Source organism: Mauremys mutica, chromosome 19 (assembly GCF_020497125.1).
Source record: "Mauremys mutica isolate MM-2020 ecotype Southern chromosome 19, ASM2049712v1, whole genome shotgun sequence".
Classification (NCBI taxonomy): Eukaryota; Metazoa; Chordata; order Testudines; family Geoemydidae; genus Mauremys; species Mauremys mutica.
Genome location: NC_059090.1, coordinates 5,967,935 through 5,983,341, shown reverse-complemented (window position 1 = coordinate 5,983,341; position 15,407 = coordinate 5,967,935). Strand labels below are relative to the sequence as shown.

The following is a 15,407-nucleotide window of genomic DNA, read 5'->3' as shown; positions in this document are numbered from 1 at the left end:
CCCGCACTTCGCTTTGGTGCGACGAGAACTTTCCATCATAGCACGTCAGGGTTTAATTGTATCGCCTGGTTCTAATGTTCCCAACTTCCTGCTTTTACTGTGTGACATTTTAGGGGGCAAGGACGTTACCACAGTGTCAGGTGCTGACGGATACACAGATAGAGCAGATAAAGCTTAGTATTTATTATTATGCTGCTCAGATATGAAGAGACACTAAATATACACAGACTGGCCACTGAAATTCCCAACCTCAGTCACGAAGAACCCCTGTGGATCTTAAAACACTGAGGTTGTTTTTCACCTTTGATGCTGTTTGTTTACCTTGCACTTCACAGGCTTTGGCCTGAGGAACAGGAAGAAACAAGGGTTTCACTCATTGTTTCTAATCAGTTTGACTTTCTGGTCCTCCAGCGCTTGCACCAGGGACTTGGGGAAAACCAGGGGGGAGGGGGCATTTCTGTTGGTATTCACTTTTGTCAAACAATAAACGCCTAAAGCTCGGCAGCGATGCTGTGACCTGACCTTTATTTGCTTGTGGAAGGAGTGCAGGTGGCGCTCAGCGACATCCATGGCAATCTGTGCTCTACAAGGGTCTGACACCGAAGACAAATGGCGACTTTCCAACTGATTTCTGTGGGCTCATCCCTATGAGATACTGCACATCCTCAGCTCCTGGTACCTGTGCTCACATAACATGCCACAGTGCAACCCTGAACGGGCTGGGGAAGGAGTCCTTTTTCCCCACAGGGCCCCCTCCCTTCGCCTGCCTATCAAGTAGATGTATATCTAATGAACGCAAGCGTTTCGCAGCCTGCTCCTCAGAGCTACAGACTGGAGGCCAAATTCTCTGCTGGCGTAAACTGGCACGACTCCACTGACTTCAATGGAACTGCACCGTTCTACACCAACAGAGGATTTAGCTTGGGTTTTTCAAGATCTCTCTATATGCAATAACAAAAAAAAAACCCACAGCTTATTCTTCAAGACGCATCTTACTAAAGCAGCAGCATGGGAAATCAGACCACAATCCCAGCTTTAAATTTCAAGGTAGATTAATTACCCAACAACACTTTCCCCGTCTTCACAATCACTGCCACAGTCATTAATTAGCATCGCCAACATGTGCTGGGTCCACGTTCCTTATTACCTGCCCACAGCTCAAGTTTTTGCCCAGGTTTTCGGGTCACCGGTTCTAACTCACCATCTGCTCGCAATCAAGGGAAAGAGACAGCGTGCCGACTGGAAACGTGGGTAACGACAGGGACTATGTCGCTTCCGTTTGGAGTCTTTTAATCCTACATCATAATTTATTATTCATCGCTTTTCTAATGAGTTTCCCTGTATTGCTACCGTCCAACCACCAACAAACGTGACACCTGATTGTCCTCACCACCTTTTGGAAAAATGATTATCCAGCCACCCAAACCTGATAAAGCAGCAGGGGGAAAAAACCAGACTGTATCTTCCCCAACGCACAAGCCTGCCAGCTATCAATCACGTGGATTGCAAACACCGTTACCTGTTGTTCCTAAAGATCAAGACTCACCCAAGCAAAACACAGCCAGGGAAATAAAACTTACAAACAACTTGTCTGGAAGACAATGGGGGAAAGCGTTGGAGGCACTTAAGGGATGCTAAATAAAAGTTACTGCTGCTTAAGCACCCAGGATAAACCCTTGTTCTGCACATGAAGGATTTGTACAGCTCTGTAGGGAAAGGCTGGGGAAATCACTCATCACTGCCCGCTAAAGCATCTAGTCTCTTTGTTTATTTCTACTAATTGACTTGGTTCAAAGAAGTTGTTGAAAAATCTGCTTAGCTATAATCAGTATCCCTGCCTCCTAGTGGAACAGAGAAGGGGGGCCGGGGGGTAGTGTTTCCACTAAAGCATCACACGCTGGGGTTTTTTAAGTCCCTTTTCCATTAGTCGACAACTCCGAGAGCCTCATGGCTCCCGGTAAGTGCACCACAAAGGCACCTCTGAACCCCATTTCGCCTGCAGCAGGCACCCCAGCGAGCCAGGGCTCCAGTGACACAGTTCATAAACAGCGGGACAAGGCTCTCACGGCACAATTTCATTTCATTCCAAGAGTCGGGGGGTGGCGGGGAGGGAGGCGATTATGGCCACAGAGCGACCAGATAAGCGTGGCAGTGAACACCCAGGGTACCCTGGAAGCGTGGGCACAGAGCGCGCGTCCTCCAGACGGTGCTGTGCCCGAGGGCCCCCTCATTAGCCAGGCTAATAATAACAGCACTAATAAATAAATCCAGCCCTTCCACCTCTCCACCCACCCAAAACCGCAGCAAGGAGAACACCACAAGCTGCCCTTGCAAGGGGAGCCGCCTGCACCCACTGCATCCTCACCAAACCGAACGGGGGGGGGGATGGGAGGGGGGTTCTGCAGCTCGCAATAGTGCAGCCAGCCACTCCCCTGTTATCTGTTACCTTGCTCAGCAAAAGGGCACCACACCAGCAGGTACCGTAATCCCTAATGGCAGCAAATGATTTCACAGCATGGCATGCACACAGCTTCAATAAATTATAGGGTTACGGGAGCGATTTGAATGCAACTCAGGGAAAGTGAACAACTAAGAGGTTTTTTCATCAGACTGCAGAAAGGGGGAGGAGGGGGAGAGGGGACAGACATCTAGAGGCACTGAGGTATAAAGAAAAAAAGCCAAACATCAGTCACACCCCCCCAAACCCGGGGCAACATCGCTTAGCTACCAGCCCAAGCCAGTGCATGGGCAGCCCCGGCCGCAAAAATGGTGCATTTGATTGCATTGGTCGGTTGGATCAAGCTGTGAGATAATAGCAGATAAAGACTTTGGTCTTTATCCTAAATCCATCGCTGTATTAAGAAAGCAGGAGACATGGGCAGTTTATATATATTTTAAGACCCCCCCCCCCCGCCGTGCAGTCCTGGGAGCCCCACATTAGAAGCGCAATCTGTCATTTTATTAAGTCCGGGCTCAACTCTAATCCTTGCGCTTTCCCTGGGGGGCAGGAGGAGATGGGACGAGGTGGAGTGAGGGGCAGGGATGGGGGCAGGGGCGGGGGCAGAGCGGAATGAAAGCAGCCCCTTCCCCTAGCCGGGGGGCGCAGGGGACGGCGGAGGAGTGGAGGGGCAGTGGGGTTCGGGGGGCTGGAGGGGGGGAGGGCGGGGGTACAGGAAAGGGGGTTCAGGGAGGCACAGAGGGGTGCAGCGGAGGAGTGGAGAGGCAGCGGGGCTGGAGGGGGAGGAGGTCAGGGGGTACAGGAAAGGGGGTTCAGGGAGGCACAGAGGGGTGCAGCGGAGGAGTGGAGAGGCAGCGGGGCTCGGAGGGGGGATGTCACGGGGGTACAGGAAAGGGGGTTCAGGGAGGCACAGAGGGGTGCAGCGGAGGAGTGGAGGGGCAGCGGGGCTCGGAGGGGGGATGTCACGGGGGTACAGGAAAGGGGGTTCAGGGAGGCACAGAGGGGTGCAGCGGAGGGGCAGCGGGTGCAGCAAGCCCCTTTCCCTGGCACTGGGCGAATCGGGAGGGTGCCGGGCGCACGGAGAGCCCCCCCCGACCCCGCCGTCCCCGCGCGGGCGAGCTCTTACCGTGGGCCAGCAGCGCGCCGAGGCAGCAGAGCAGGGCGGCGGGTCGCGGGGCCATGGCGGTCGGCGCGGTGCGGTGCGCGGTGCGCGGTGCGGGATCCACCCCCGCGGTCGGGGACAAACAAATCCAGCCACGTGCGGTCCTGCCGCGGCGCCCGGCTCAGGGCGGGCGGGGGAAGGGGGCACCACTGGCGGCTACCCTGGGCTCCTCCCGCCGCCCCCCCGCGCCTCCCTCCCACCCCCGCAGGGCGCCCTGAGCCCCGGGCACCCAAGGGGGCAAAGCCCCAACCCAGGAGGGGAGGGACCCACTCAGCAAAGGGGGCACCTCCGCCCCACAGGCAGGAGGGTCCGAGAGGAGCGGGCACGTGTATCCCCCCTCCCCGATCTGCTAAGGGGGGTGTTAGGTGCCCCCCCCCGGCCGGAACAGCGAAATCTCCAGGGGTTTATTCCAGTGCCAGGGCGCGAACCCTGCCCGTGCGCCCCGGCGGGCTCCGAGCTCGCCGAGCCGAGCCCGCGGCCAGCAGGAGCAAGAAGCCGCCGCCGCTCATGGATCCATCCGGCCTGGCGAAGTTCCGGGGCGAAGTTTGGGGATGCGGGCGGCAGCCTCCGGCGGAGCGAGCCGGCCAAGCTCCGCTCTCCGCACGGTCCTCGGTCCTGCTGCGCCTCCCGCGGCCGCGGTGCGGGGAGGCAGCGCCGGGCTGCGCAGGGGCGGGGGGCGCTGGGCCCCCGCGGCAGCCCCCTGCCCCGCAATGCGCGCGCTGCCCGCTGCGCTCCAACTTTCCCGGCAATGCAAAATCCACAGCTCGCCCCCCCGGAGCCCCGCTCGGGCCCGCCGGAGCCGCCGCGGTGGCGGTGCAAAGCGGGCGGCAGCTGGGGTGTGCGGTGCAGGCGAGGCGATGCCAGCGCACGCCGGCCGGGGGGGGGGCGAGTCCCCCAATGCAAAGGGGGGTGGGGGGGCTCAGGGAGGGGCCCTCCAGCAGTTGCAACCTCCGGATCCTCCCCACGGCAGCTCCACGGCGAGGACGAGCCGCGCTCCGGAGCCTGCGAGGCGAGTCAGCGGCAGAGCAACACCCCCCGCATCTCCCGCTCCCCCCTCCCAGCCAGGTTTCCCCGATCACGTGGTTTCCCCCGAGCCGCCTCCGCCCCCCCCGGACTCCGGGTCTCCGCGCTACGATCCCAGCCCCGGCGCGCGCCGGGCTCCGTGGCAAAGCCCAGGGCGCGAGGCGAGTCCCCCGGGCCTGGCTCGGGGCTGCTGCCCGTGCCGAGGATGCACCGTGCGCGGGGCCCCGGGCGCTGCAGGACATTTACCCACACACACACACATTTCTGGGGCGGGGGGGGGGGTTAGCTGCCATTGTGTGCACGGGCCCCGGGGCACTGCGAGGCATGTCCTCCCTGCTGCAACTCCAGCAACACCAAAGGGGGGTGGGGGGCGACGTGCCCGTTGCAGGAGGCAGACCGTGCGTGGTGCATGGACCCCGGGGCCCCTCGGCGCCTTCCCCACGCCGTGCACTGGCTCACGCTCTCCCGGGGTGGAGTAGAGCAGCTGGGATTCGCCCCTGCGGAAAGGCTTTGCCTGAGGCTCATTCTAGCTTGGGCCTTGTTTCTTCCCATGGGATTGTCTCTGGCCCAGCTGTTTGCAGGCCAGCCAGGCCCCGGTTCTAGCCCTTTGCGCTGCGCGGGACGCGCAAAGGGCTGGGGGGTGCTGGCTGCTGGAGCTGACTTTATGACCCTGGTTGCTGGTGTAGGAGATGAGAGGGGGTGTGGCTGGAGGGCTTTGCTGGGTGATCCTATGATCCTGGATCGGCAGAACAATCCCCAGGGACTGTGAGCAGCTGGCTAAAGTTAGAGCCGCCCTAAGACTCCCCTAGGATGGGCCCCCAGGGTCAGGGGTTGGTGTGACGCCATCTCTGCCTCCGCGCTCAGGTCCCGTGCAAAGCGCAGCTCAGCCAAACCCAAGGATCTAGCATTGTGTCCAGGGGCGCTGGTCACACCCACCCTCATTTTTGTGTATAAACACACCTGGGCCGCAAGGACAAAAGGCCTTGAAACAGGGTGGCTGGAGAGGAGACCGCCTTGTGGTGCATCACACGTGTGTGCGTGTACATGTGTACTCACATGCATGTGGGTGTGCGTATATGCATGGCGGGGGTGCATACATCTTCCCTTCCCATGCAGCGTTAGGAGTCCATGACTCCTGCACAGCCTGGGATATCTGCTCCCTTCGATTGAGCAGCACAAACGCATCTAACTAGAGAAGCATTTTAATGGTGACCTGCCAGAAGAAATGATGGATTCAGAGGGCTTGAAAAGTTGGACTCCGTTCCCCTAATAGAAGAAATGTTGTGGGGGAAGTTTCCGTGCGTTTGTTTGTTTTTATTTAGAAATGTGGGTCCTGTTTACCCCGCTGGTCCTGGAGACTGGAGAACTCAGGTTTGTTTCACGAAACGCACCAAGCAAATGAGGCCTAGAGAAGTAGCTTTTCTCCCGCTTGTTTGAAGTTCTTGGGTCTGGCTGGTACTAGGTTAGCCCACACACTCAGCAGAGAGCTGGTTTTGTTAAACATCCAGCACCCAACAGACAGAGAACCCTCCCCCTCTCTGTCTCCGTCACAGCCAGCGGGTCCACCCCCAAAGCCTGCGGTAGAGAGCTGGGTCCTGTACACCACCCTCTCCCCACACCTCACCCCTTCTCCCATACAGCAGATCAGACCCATGGAGGGTGCCCTATAGCTAAGACCCTCTCAGCCTGCAGAGTTAAGGAATAACTTTGCTGCTATAGCATGTTTTAGCCACACAACTGTACAGAGGAAAGGAACATTATCTGCATTTCACAGATGGGGAAACCGAGGCAGAGAACAGTGCAGGGACATAATGAAGGTCATATAGCAGATGATATGGAATAGAGCCCAGGTGCTCCATCACATTTCCACCCCCCCCCCCAACAAAGAAAAATCTTTGTTGCCTCTGGTGTCTCTCCATATGAGGGGGAGGGCTGGTGTTTCATCAGGACTGTTCTTTGGTTGAATTCAAGCCCAGGCCTTTTTACAGTGCTATCAAAGCATCCCTTGCTTCCACCGTCTCCGCGCTGCACCGTGTGAAATTAGCATGAGGCGATGACTGGGCTTGCAGCAGGCTAAGCTGTGTAATGAGCTCTCCCCAGCTTAGAATGGCATTAGCAAAAGAAGGGAGAAAGGTGTTGTGCTCCATAGAAATCAGAGATGGGAGAGATCTCATCAGTCACTTTACCCATCCTGCCAACACGTGCATCCTGCCAATGCAGGCTTGTTCTTGGGAGTTCCTTCTCCATCTCCCATCACACACACCCCCCGCTGGTCTGCTGCAATGTATCCCCCGTCTAGTTTTACCAGGAAATGTTGGCCAGCGCTCCCGTACTGGAAGAAGCCTCACTTACAGTGGAAGCGTATCTGACATCCCCATTAATGCCAAAATAATTCATGGCAATTAACGTTATTAACCTTGAGTAGCAATGGAAGTGGCGGATGCTCCGGAGAGTTCCCTGCTCATTGCTATGCACAGCCCGTGTCTTCCCGGGCCCTGGGGGGGCAGCGGGAGCCAGAACCCCAGTAAAGAGAGTCCGCCAGGCTTTGGCCCTTGCAGGAAATCACCAGGCTGGAAGGTTCCTTTCCAGATGCTGCTGTGGAAATAAAGCAGCCGGGCTCTCCATCCTCGGGACACAGATGAGAGGGCCGAGCGGTGCTCGGATGCTGAGGGACAGAGAGCAAGTTACATCCAGTCTCTAACAGCAGGAGCAGACCTCTCCCTCGCTACGCGCACACAGGGCCCACCTCTGGGTGTTACCATGAAGATAGCACCTTCCAAGAGCAGGCCCCCACTACGATCTCACAGTTGAAATAGATTAGACAGGCAGAGGGTAAGAGGGGAAACCCAAAGGGAAATGACTCAGCCGAAGTCACCCAGCAGGCCCAGCCTCTGGTCCTACCCACTGGGTCACTCTGCTGTGGAGGGAGGTCATGTTACCCACGGCTGGGAACTGGGTCCGATCAATACTCCTCAGTCCTGGCCCACAATCCCCTGCTATTCCAGGCTTCGGTGCCCGCACACACAGCTCTGTCGATGTCCCTCCGGCATGACCCCTGCTATTCCAACCCTGGGCTCCCCTCACCACTCTGCCAATGCACCTCGATCCTGACCTGCAGCCCCCTTCATCGTCTAGCACTGGGCCTCCCCTCCGCAGGCACGTCCACGGAGCTCTGCTTTCTGCTGCTCCTCGATCCTGACCTGCCACTGCCAGACCTGGGCTTCCCTTGCGCTGAGCCCGACAGTCGTCCCCACCCCTGGCCCGTTGTGTTCTGGGTTTGTCTGTCAAGTGAACCGGGCACAGACTCAGGCACAGACCCGGGGCCAGGCTTGGAAAAGGTGACCCACCTGCTGTGCCAATCCAAGTCTGCACCACAGGACCAGGCCTCCCAGCAGCCTCCAGGCGTCCAGTCTGAGGGCTGGCAGCAGGAGAGGTGTGCACACAGCAAGAACAGTTTGTGCACAGTCTGATTTGTGCGCACAGTTAGTCCCCGTCGTGCACGCAGCTACTCTAGCTGGTTTATCCAAGAGGAGCTGAATAGGTGACTTGACCATAGTGGGTGTGTTCTGACCTGGGCAGAAGATTTCTGATAATGGGACAAAGGCCCAACAAAATCCAGATGCCGAAACTGGACAAATTCAGACTAGAAATAAGGGGCAATTGTACAGGTGATGGCAAGGCACAACTGAGCTAGGGAGCTGCTGCATTCGCCACCATTTGGTCTTTACAGCCAGGCTGGAGTCTCCGGCTAAGAGATGTGCTGTCGCTCAGAGAGAAGTTCTGTGCCCGATGCCGGTGTCCTGCTACCGCTTGGCCCCCATGTCCCTCCCGGACCCAATGCCCTGGACTTTGGGGTGCTGCCCCCTGGCAGTACCCTCACAGCTCTGGGTCTCCCCCTCCCAGAGGAACCCCCACCCACTATCCCCACTTCACCTCAGTCTCAGCTACTGCCCAGTCTCCATCTAGCCCCCGTTCACTGGGGCGGGCTGCAGTATCAGCCACTCATCACAGGCAAAGGGGTTCGGACCTGCTGCCTCTGGCTGCCCGTGGGCTGCCCCTGCAACCCAGGCCTGCAGCCTGGGGCTTTCCTAGGCCGGAGCTCCCCAGCTCCCCTGGCCTTTCCCCAGCCCTGCTCCACTCCAGATACCAGGCTAAGCTCCCTGCAGCCAGGCCCTTCTCTCTCTGAACGCAGAGACAGACTCTCTGCTTGAGCTCCTGGCTCAAGCCTTTATAGGGCCAGCGTGGCCCCAGCTGAGCCTGCTTCCTCCCAATCAGCCCAGGCGTCTTGCCCCTCCACAGCCCTCCTCCAGGGCTGTTTGAACCCCCTCAGGGCAGGAGCGGGGAACCACCCCGCTACACCGCCGGGCCAGGGCTCGCGAGGCCCCACTCCCGGGCGGCCCTGCACACACCCCTCCCAACATGCCCTCCTCCGCGCACAGGAGTGGCCTCCACTGCTCCGCCTGCCCATGTGATCCCCGGCCCTGGGAGAACGGTGCATCTGCAACGTCTGTCTCCCACCTCTGCGCCTCGTGCTCGGAGATCTTAGACAGCAGAGGCGGAGACCCCTGCTGCGCGCCTTTGCCCGCCACGGCTCAAGAGACACATGTTTCCAAGGCCCAGCTGGAGCCAAAGCGGAAAAGCCCGAGTGATCCTTGCCATACGCAGTTGGAACAAACCGGTAATAAATTAATGGATCTGTTATCACTTCCTCGACACAGCCTTTGCTAGCCAACTTGGCTGATGGATTAAGGAGTGAGGAGGGACCAGCGTGGAGAGATGGAACAAAGGCTTCTGGGCCAAACTTTCTCCTGGTGCCTCATGCAGCTGCCTGGAGACGCTGCCAAGTTGGACGCGCCTGCTGAAATACGCCGTGGGGCTTAGGGGAGGGGCAGTCAGGACAAAGGGAAACGTGGCCACCCGGACGTGGCTACCTTGGCTTTTCTCCAGGAGGCCACGGGCCGTACCTAACTGGCCTAAATCAGTATTGCTACAACCTGCTCAGCCTGGAAGTGCCGATGATGGAGACAGCAGGTCCCAGTGTGCAACGAGGCTGGGCCACGTGGCTCGAGGTGAACCGTGGCATGCTGGGATCTGGGGTCTCTACAGGATGCGTCTCTATGGAAGATGAGACCGGGCGTCTGAGGGTTGCATTTGGCCGGCGGCGGGTCACATTTTTGGCTACCTTCGGGCTAACAGATGGGAATCTTGCCCTGCTGGGGAACCCCTTGCTGTTCTGTGTGGAAATATTAATAATAAAAATGACAGTAGCACGCAGTGGGCTTAGCTGAGATCAAAGCCCCACTGTGCCAGGCGCTGCACAGACCCCAAATGAGACTGGGCCCCCCGCAGTGCTGGGGGGTGCACATACACATAATGAGAGACAGGCCCAGCCCTGTAGAGCTTCCAGTCTAAATAGACAAGGCACACAAAGGGGTAGGAGTGGAAACTGAGGCACAGAGCGGTGAAGTGACTTGCCCAAGGTCACCCAGCAGGCAGAGCCAGGAACAGAACCCAGTCTGGTGCTCTACCCATTGGTCCGTGCTGCCTCTCTGAGTGGTGCCTGCAAAAGCAGAAAGAAAATGGCTATTGTCCCCTCAAACTCAAGGAAAATTATTCATCCAATGAATAAAAAATAATCATTATAAGTGAGGAAGAAGAGGTAAAAAATCATTTTTAATATGGCCTGTCTCTGAAGCAGGTGCTTTGGGGTCCAGTTGCCGACCCCGCTACTCACTCTTACTCTGTTCATGTTGGAATGAAGTCAAACTTATTTCTCTGGCCTTGTTTTTACCGTTTGCTTAGTCGCCCAAATCTGACTGTCAGGGAAATAGGGTGGTGCCAACTCTCACGATTTTATCAGTTTCTCATGATATTGGCTGGTTTCCTTAAAGCTCCAGCTCCTGGAGTCCTGTGAGTCTGTGGGAATCTCAGCTTTCTCTCAAAATACCAAGTAAGTTTCTACCTCTTGGAGTCACAGAGAAACCCTTGAAAACCGAGTGAACCTGAAGGGATCCAAAGCAAAATGCGAATAACAGCCACCCGGCGGCAGTGGTTTTATAAAGTCTCATGGTTTCTAAGCCAATCTCATGATTCTGGAAGCCTTGGCGCTGGCCATGCTGGAAGTGAGAGACAGACGCTCCCTGCTGGTTCTCAGCTAGTACATTCCCCTTCCACTGGGGAGAGCCTCTTTCTGTCCCTGACTCTGCCACTGACTAGCTGGGAGACTTTGGGCAAGTCACCTCACTGCCCCGTGCCTCAGTTTCCCCATCTGTAAAATGTGGCTGATGCTCTCAAAGAGCGGGTCTCTGTGGGTTAACGACTCAGTGTTTGCAGGGTGCTTTGGACGTGTGACATGTAGTGAGATTTGCTTGCGTTCCCTGCAGTCTGTTTCCCAGCGCAGGGCATAGTCTAGCTTTGATTGATGAGGGCTTTTTAAGTTTTGTGTCTGGGTGCAGCGTCTCTCTCTTTGGAACATTTCTGGCAGTTTCTTGCCATTGCCGCCTGGTTTTTTCACCCCCTTAGAGAAATTAGTATATTTGCCCTATTTGGATTTTATTTATGTCGTCTGCTTTGGCAGGCGGAGGGGTCCCGGGTGAGAGAGAGCAGCCATCTGCGATCCCTGTTCTCCCAGGAACGACTGGACCCCATCACTGGATATTTACAGGGCCCTACATGCCTGTTGGGTGCATTTCCACTTATGCCACCAGGGTGGCAAGGCACCGGAGATAAATGATGGTTATTTTAGCATAAGATGATGCAAGCAAGGTCAAAAGAAGATGCTTCATTTAAATGTCAACTGCATCATCCATGCTTTGCAATAGGTGATTTATGTGAAAGGCTGGGACTTGTCAAAGTCACATCCAGCCAGCGGAGAAGGAATGGGGAGAAGAGAAAACAAACTCAAGGTGCCGGACAAGAGCGAGGAAGCTGTCATGCTCAAATGGAGACAGGCTAGGCCATGGGGTTTGCTTCTAGGACCTCAGTTCAAATCCTGCCCTGACTGGAAGTGCCTGGAGATCCCCAAGCATGGGCTGTTCTAGAGGAGTTCAGTGCTCACATCCCACTGCCGGCCCTCGTGAACTGGAAGCCTCTCTTAGAAGCTCTCCTTGGAGGATCTGGCCTGTGGTGGTCTTGTGGAATGAGTTTGTTGGTCTCAGACCAACAGCGGCTGTTCCACCCAGCGGCAGGTGAGAGGCCTGGAGCCAAATGGGTCATGGAGGCTGAGGTAGGGTCTCATCTGGACCACTGAGGCTGGGGGACGCTTACCTTATCGCTCTTGGGAAGGCGCTCCGAATCCACATTGTGATTTAACGGCTTGCCGAGACACCCGCCTGTCTGCTGAAGTGTCCACGTAGCACTGAATTCTTTGAACCAGCAGCAAGCATGGAAGGGGAATGCACACACACACACGTGTGTGTGTGTGTGTCAATTGCATCTATCACGCATCTGTGGTCAGCTCACCTGCACGCTGCCCACTTGCTCATCTTGTGCAGCGAGGATCCATCCCCAAACAATTCTGTGTGTTTGCAGAAGAAACACATTACCGTGCAACGGGCTGGCTATTGTGGGTAGGCAGTGCTGCCATCTGCAGGACAGAGACAGTACTCTCTAGCTGTGTGTCATTGGCCCTGTACTGGCTGCGGAGATTTTGTTTCCTAGTTCAAGTGCCAGAAGCCTGCACTCCTGGAACAGGAGAATGGAAGGCTGACCCCAGAAGTAGCCATGTGGTTAGAGCACTGCACTCAGGACAGCTGTACTCCAGTACATATTTATTACCACTTCCCCACCTCGTGCCTCAGTTTCCCCAAGCTAACACTACTTCCCTACCTTCCAGGGTGTCGTGAGGCTTAATCCACAAATGGAACTGAGATGCTCAGATGCCGCAGTCATGAGCGCCACGACAACCCTACAACGCAACGAAAGGCTGAGTTGTAGGAGGCAATGGATTTTGTTATTGTAATTTTCCAGAGATGCCATTGCCAGATGGATGTCACGGTTTTACCAAGCAGGCCTGCCAGCGTAGGATCCCGTCAGCAATCGATCTGCACAGGTAACCAGATTTAATCTCTTCTTTATCAGAGGAGCGGAGAGAGGAAATTTGTTGCTGAAGATCAAACATGCCCGCAGTATATTAAAAAGCCCAAGTGCGATGTTACCAAGGAGTTACATGAGACGGGGCAGAGGCTGCGTGACGAAGGGATATGTTATAAGGGAGCTGGCTGGGCTTAGATCCCATTCGTTACCAGATGAAATTAAAATGTTGATGCGGCGACAGGTGATGGAGACTCGCATTGCAGGTGATTCTTATGGTCCATTGCCATAACACCTAGGAGCCCTCGTCACAGGGCCCTGCACAGACACGGGACGAGACACTCCCAGCCCCAAGCAGCCGCCAGGCTACGTGAGCAGTGCAGGTGCTGTGTCCTGGGGAGCATATTACAGAGCGTCCACCGTCATCCCCAGCTGGCTCGCCTGGCTGCCTGGAGGAGCCTAGAACGTGAACATCCCACCTCATCCATGCTCTGATCCTGCAGCCCCATTGACGAGCCCCACTGATCTGGAGGCAGTGTGGTCTAATGGATAGAGTGCATGGCTGGGAGCCAGGTCACCTCCAGTCTGTTCTCAGCTCACCCCCTGTGACGGCTGTGTGCCTCCGTTTACCTGTCTGTGAAATGGAGAGAATGGTAAAGTGCTTTGAGTTCCTCAGATGGGAGGGGCTGGCCCTGCCATCCAGCCCCCAGGTAGGAGCAGCGTGTGGCTGTACTGAACTAGGAGCAGGGCCAGGACCAGACAGTGACTTTGTTCCTGCTCCAAACTGGTCTTGGCTTCACCCCATCTGCACACTCCCTGCCCACTGGCGCGGAAGGAGTGCTAGCCCGCCAGTGGGGGCAGCTCTCCCATCCCGGGCGGGCTTTGGCGATGCAGGTAGGCTTTCCGTGCTGGCATCTTGCTCATTGGAGAGCAGCAGGGCCAGGTGGCATCACACCCACGGGCTCTCCAGGCTGCCAGCCCCAGAGGGCAGCCCATGCCCAGGAAATCAAGATCGCGGAGCTGCCGTAAGAACTATCAGAGCCGTGTGTGCCGGTGCTCAGAGGGGCCTGTGCATAACCACACTCACACACGTGTCTGCACACACATGCCTGTGAATGGATGCACATGCACACACCGTAGAGACCTCTGTGTGCACACAGGCCTGTGTGTGCACACGCGTGCAAATGTATGCCCACAGCACATGTACACACATACACACGTGCACTTGCACCCACAAACCACACCCCCCCATGCGTGCCCACCCCCAAAAGCACACACGCCGCACACACACTGGCTCACTTAAAGTCCTCCCGGTTAACGTTTCGTTGTGACGTTGCTGATCAATTAGAGAACATGCTTGTTTAAAGGTGTGCAATGCTCTCTTATAACGTTGTTTGGCAGCCGCCTGCTTTGTCCACTGCTTGCAGGAAGAGCAGCCCGCTGGAGCTAGCTGGTAGGGGCTTGCAATCGGGGTGGACCAGCAGCCCCCCATCAGCCCCCCAAAGTTCCCTGTGCAGCAGCTGCCCAGCAGGCTACCAGTTCAGGCAGAGGGAGCTTTCCGGCTACAACTGCTGTCTCAACTTCCTGGGTTTTTTTAAAGGCAATGTACTTCGAGTGGGGTCAGCGTGCTTAAAGGGGCAATGCTCATCTCGCTCACACACACACACGGTGTGTGTTTCTGTCTGTCTCTGCCATACTGTCTCCCCTCCCTCTATTTGTGCTGCCTTGTAGAGTGTGAGGCTACATTAACAACATGTTGAGGGCTTGAGGGCTCAGCCGATTGCTAGTTCATCATTTAGCAGCAAGGCATTCCCTGGGAAATATCCCACCCTCTGACTTCACCACCTCAACCAAGCTTCACAATCATCATTCCTCTGTACAGTATTAAACTGTTTGTTTAAAACTTATACTGTGTGTGTGTATATATATATATATAATATACCGTAGTTTTTTGTCTGGTGAAAAAAATTTCCCTGGAACCTAACCCCCCCACACACACACTCCATTTACATTAATTCTTATGGGGAAATTGGATTAACTTAACATCATTTCGCTTAAAGTAGCAGTTTTCAGGAACATAACTACGTTAAGTGAGGAGTTACTGTAACACATTATCGATACGCAGCAGAGTAATTGTCTGTGAATCCCTTTGAAAGGAAAGAGCTCCAGTCACATTGGATCCGTGCTGGCGGCTGCGATAGTCAGGTAGCGGTGGTGGCCGGCGGAGGCGGCAGCAAGGTACCTTTTGCCTGTAGGCCACGGGTGCAGTGCCCAAGGCCCGTCAGTACAAGTAGCTGGGGGTTACCCTGGTGTGGCCGTGGCATTGCTGGAATGAAATGAACAATGGGGAAGGCGCGGGGGGGGTCAGTGAGTTCCTAGGGGGAAGGTCTCCGGGTTACAAAAACTATCGTCCCAGCTGGCGACTTTCTTGGCAACCTCAGCCCTTGCACCACTGGGGTTGCCGGGCGTAATGCCATTGGATGGGACGCCAGCAGGCTCAGGCCCTGAGCGGCCGGAAGAAGGAGCTGCCTTTCCACCCACGAGGCTACAGTCTCCAGGGCAGGATGGGGGAATTGCCCTGCTGAGGGCATCGTTCTCCAGGGGCCGGCCAGCCCCTGGCACCAGCACGGAGGAGTGGGAGGAGCTGAGTGAAACCTTGGGATGGGGCGTTAAAACCTCACCGAGATTGATGGGCGTGAGTGTAAAGCTAAATGAATTACAAGCCCCCATCTA

General features: G+C 56.3%; 1 protein-coding gene across 1 annotated transcript in view; it reads right to left on the bottom strand.

Annotated features, from left to right (window-relative positions):
• Nucleotides 1-4,213, bottom strand: part of TMEM132E (transmembrane protein 132E) — a 251,555-nt gene extending 247,342 nt beyond the window's left edge. Inside the window, exon 1 of the mRNA XM_044994306.1 lies at nt 3,585-4,213. Coding sequence (XP_044850241.1) covers nt 3,585-3,639 — 55 coding nt within the window. The 5' untranslated portion in view covers nt 3,640-4,213. The remainder of the gene's footprint in view (nt 1-3,584) is intronic.
• Between the last annotated feature and the right edge of the window lie 11,194 nt (nt 4,214-15,407).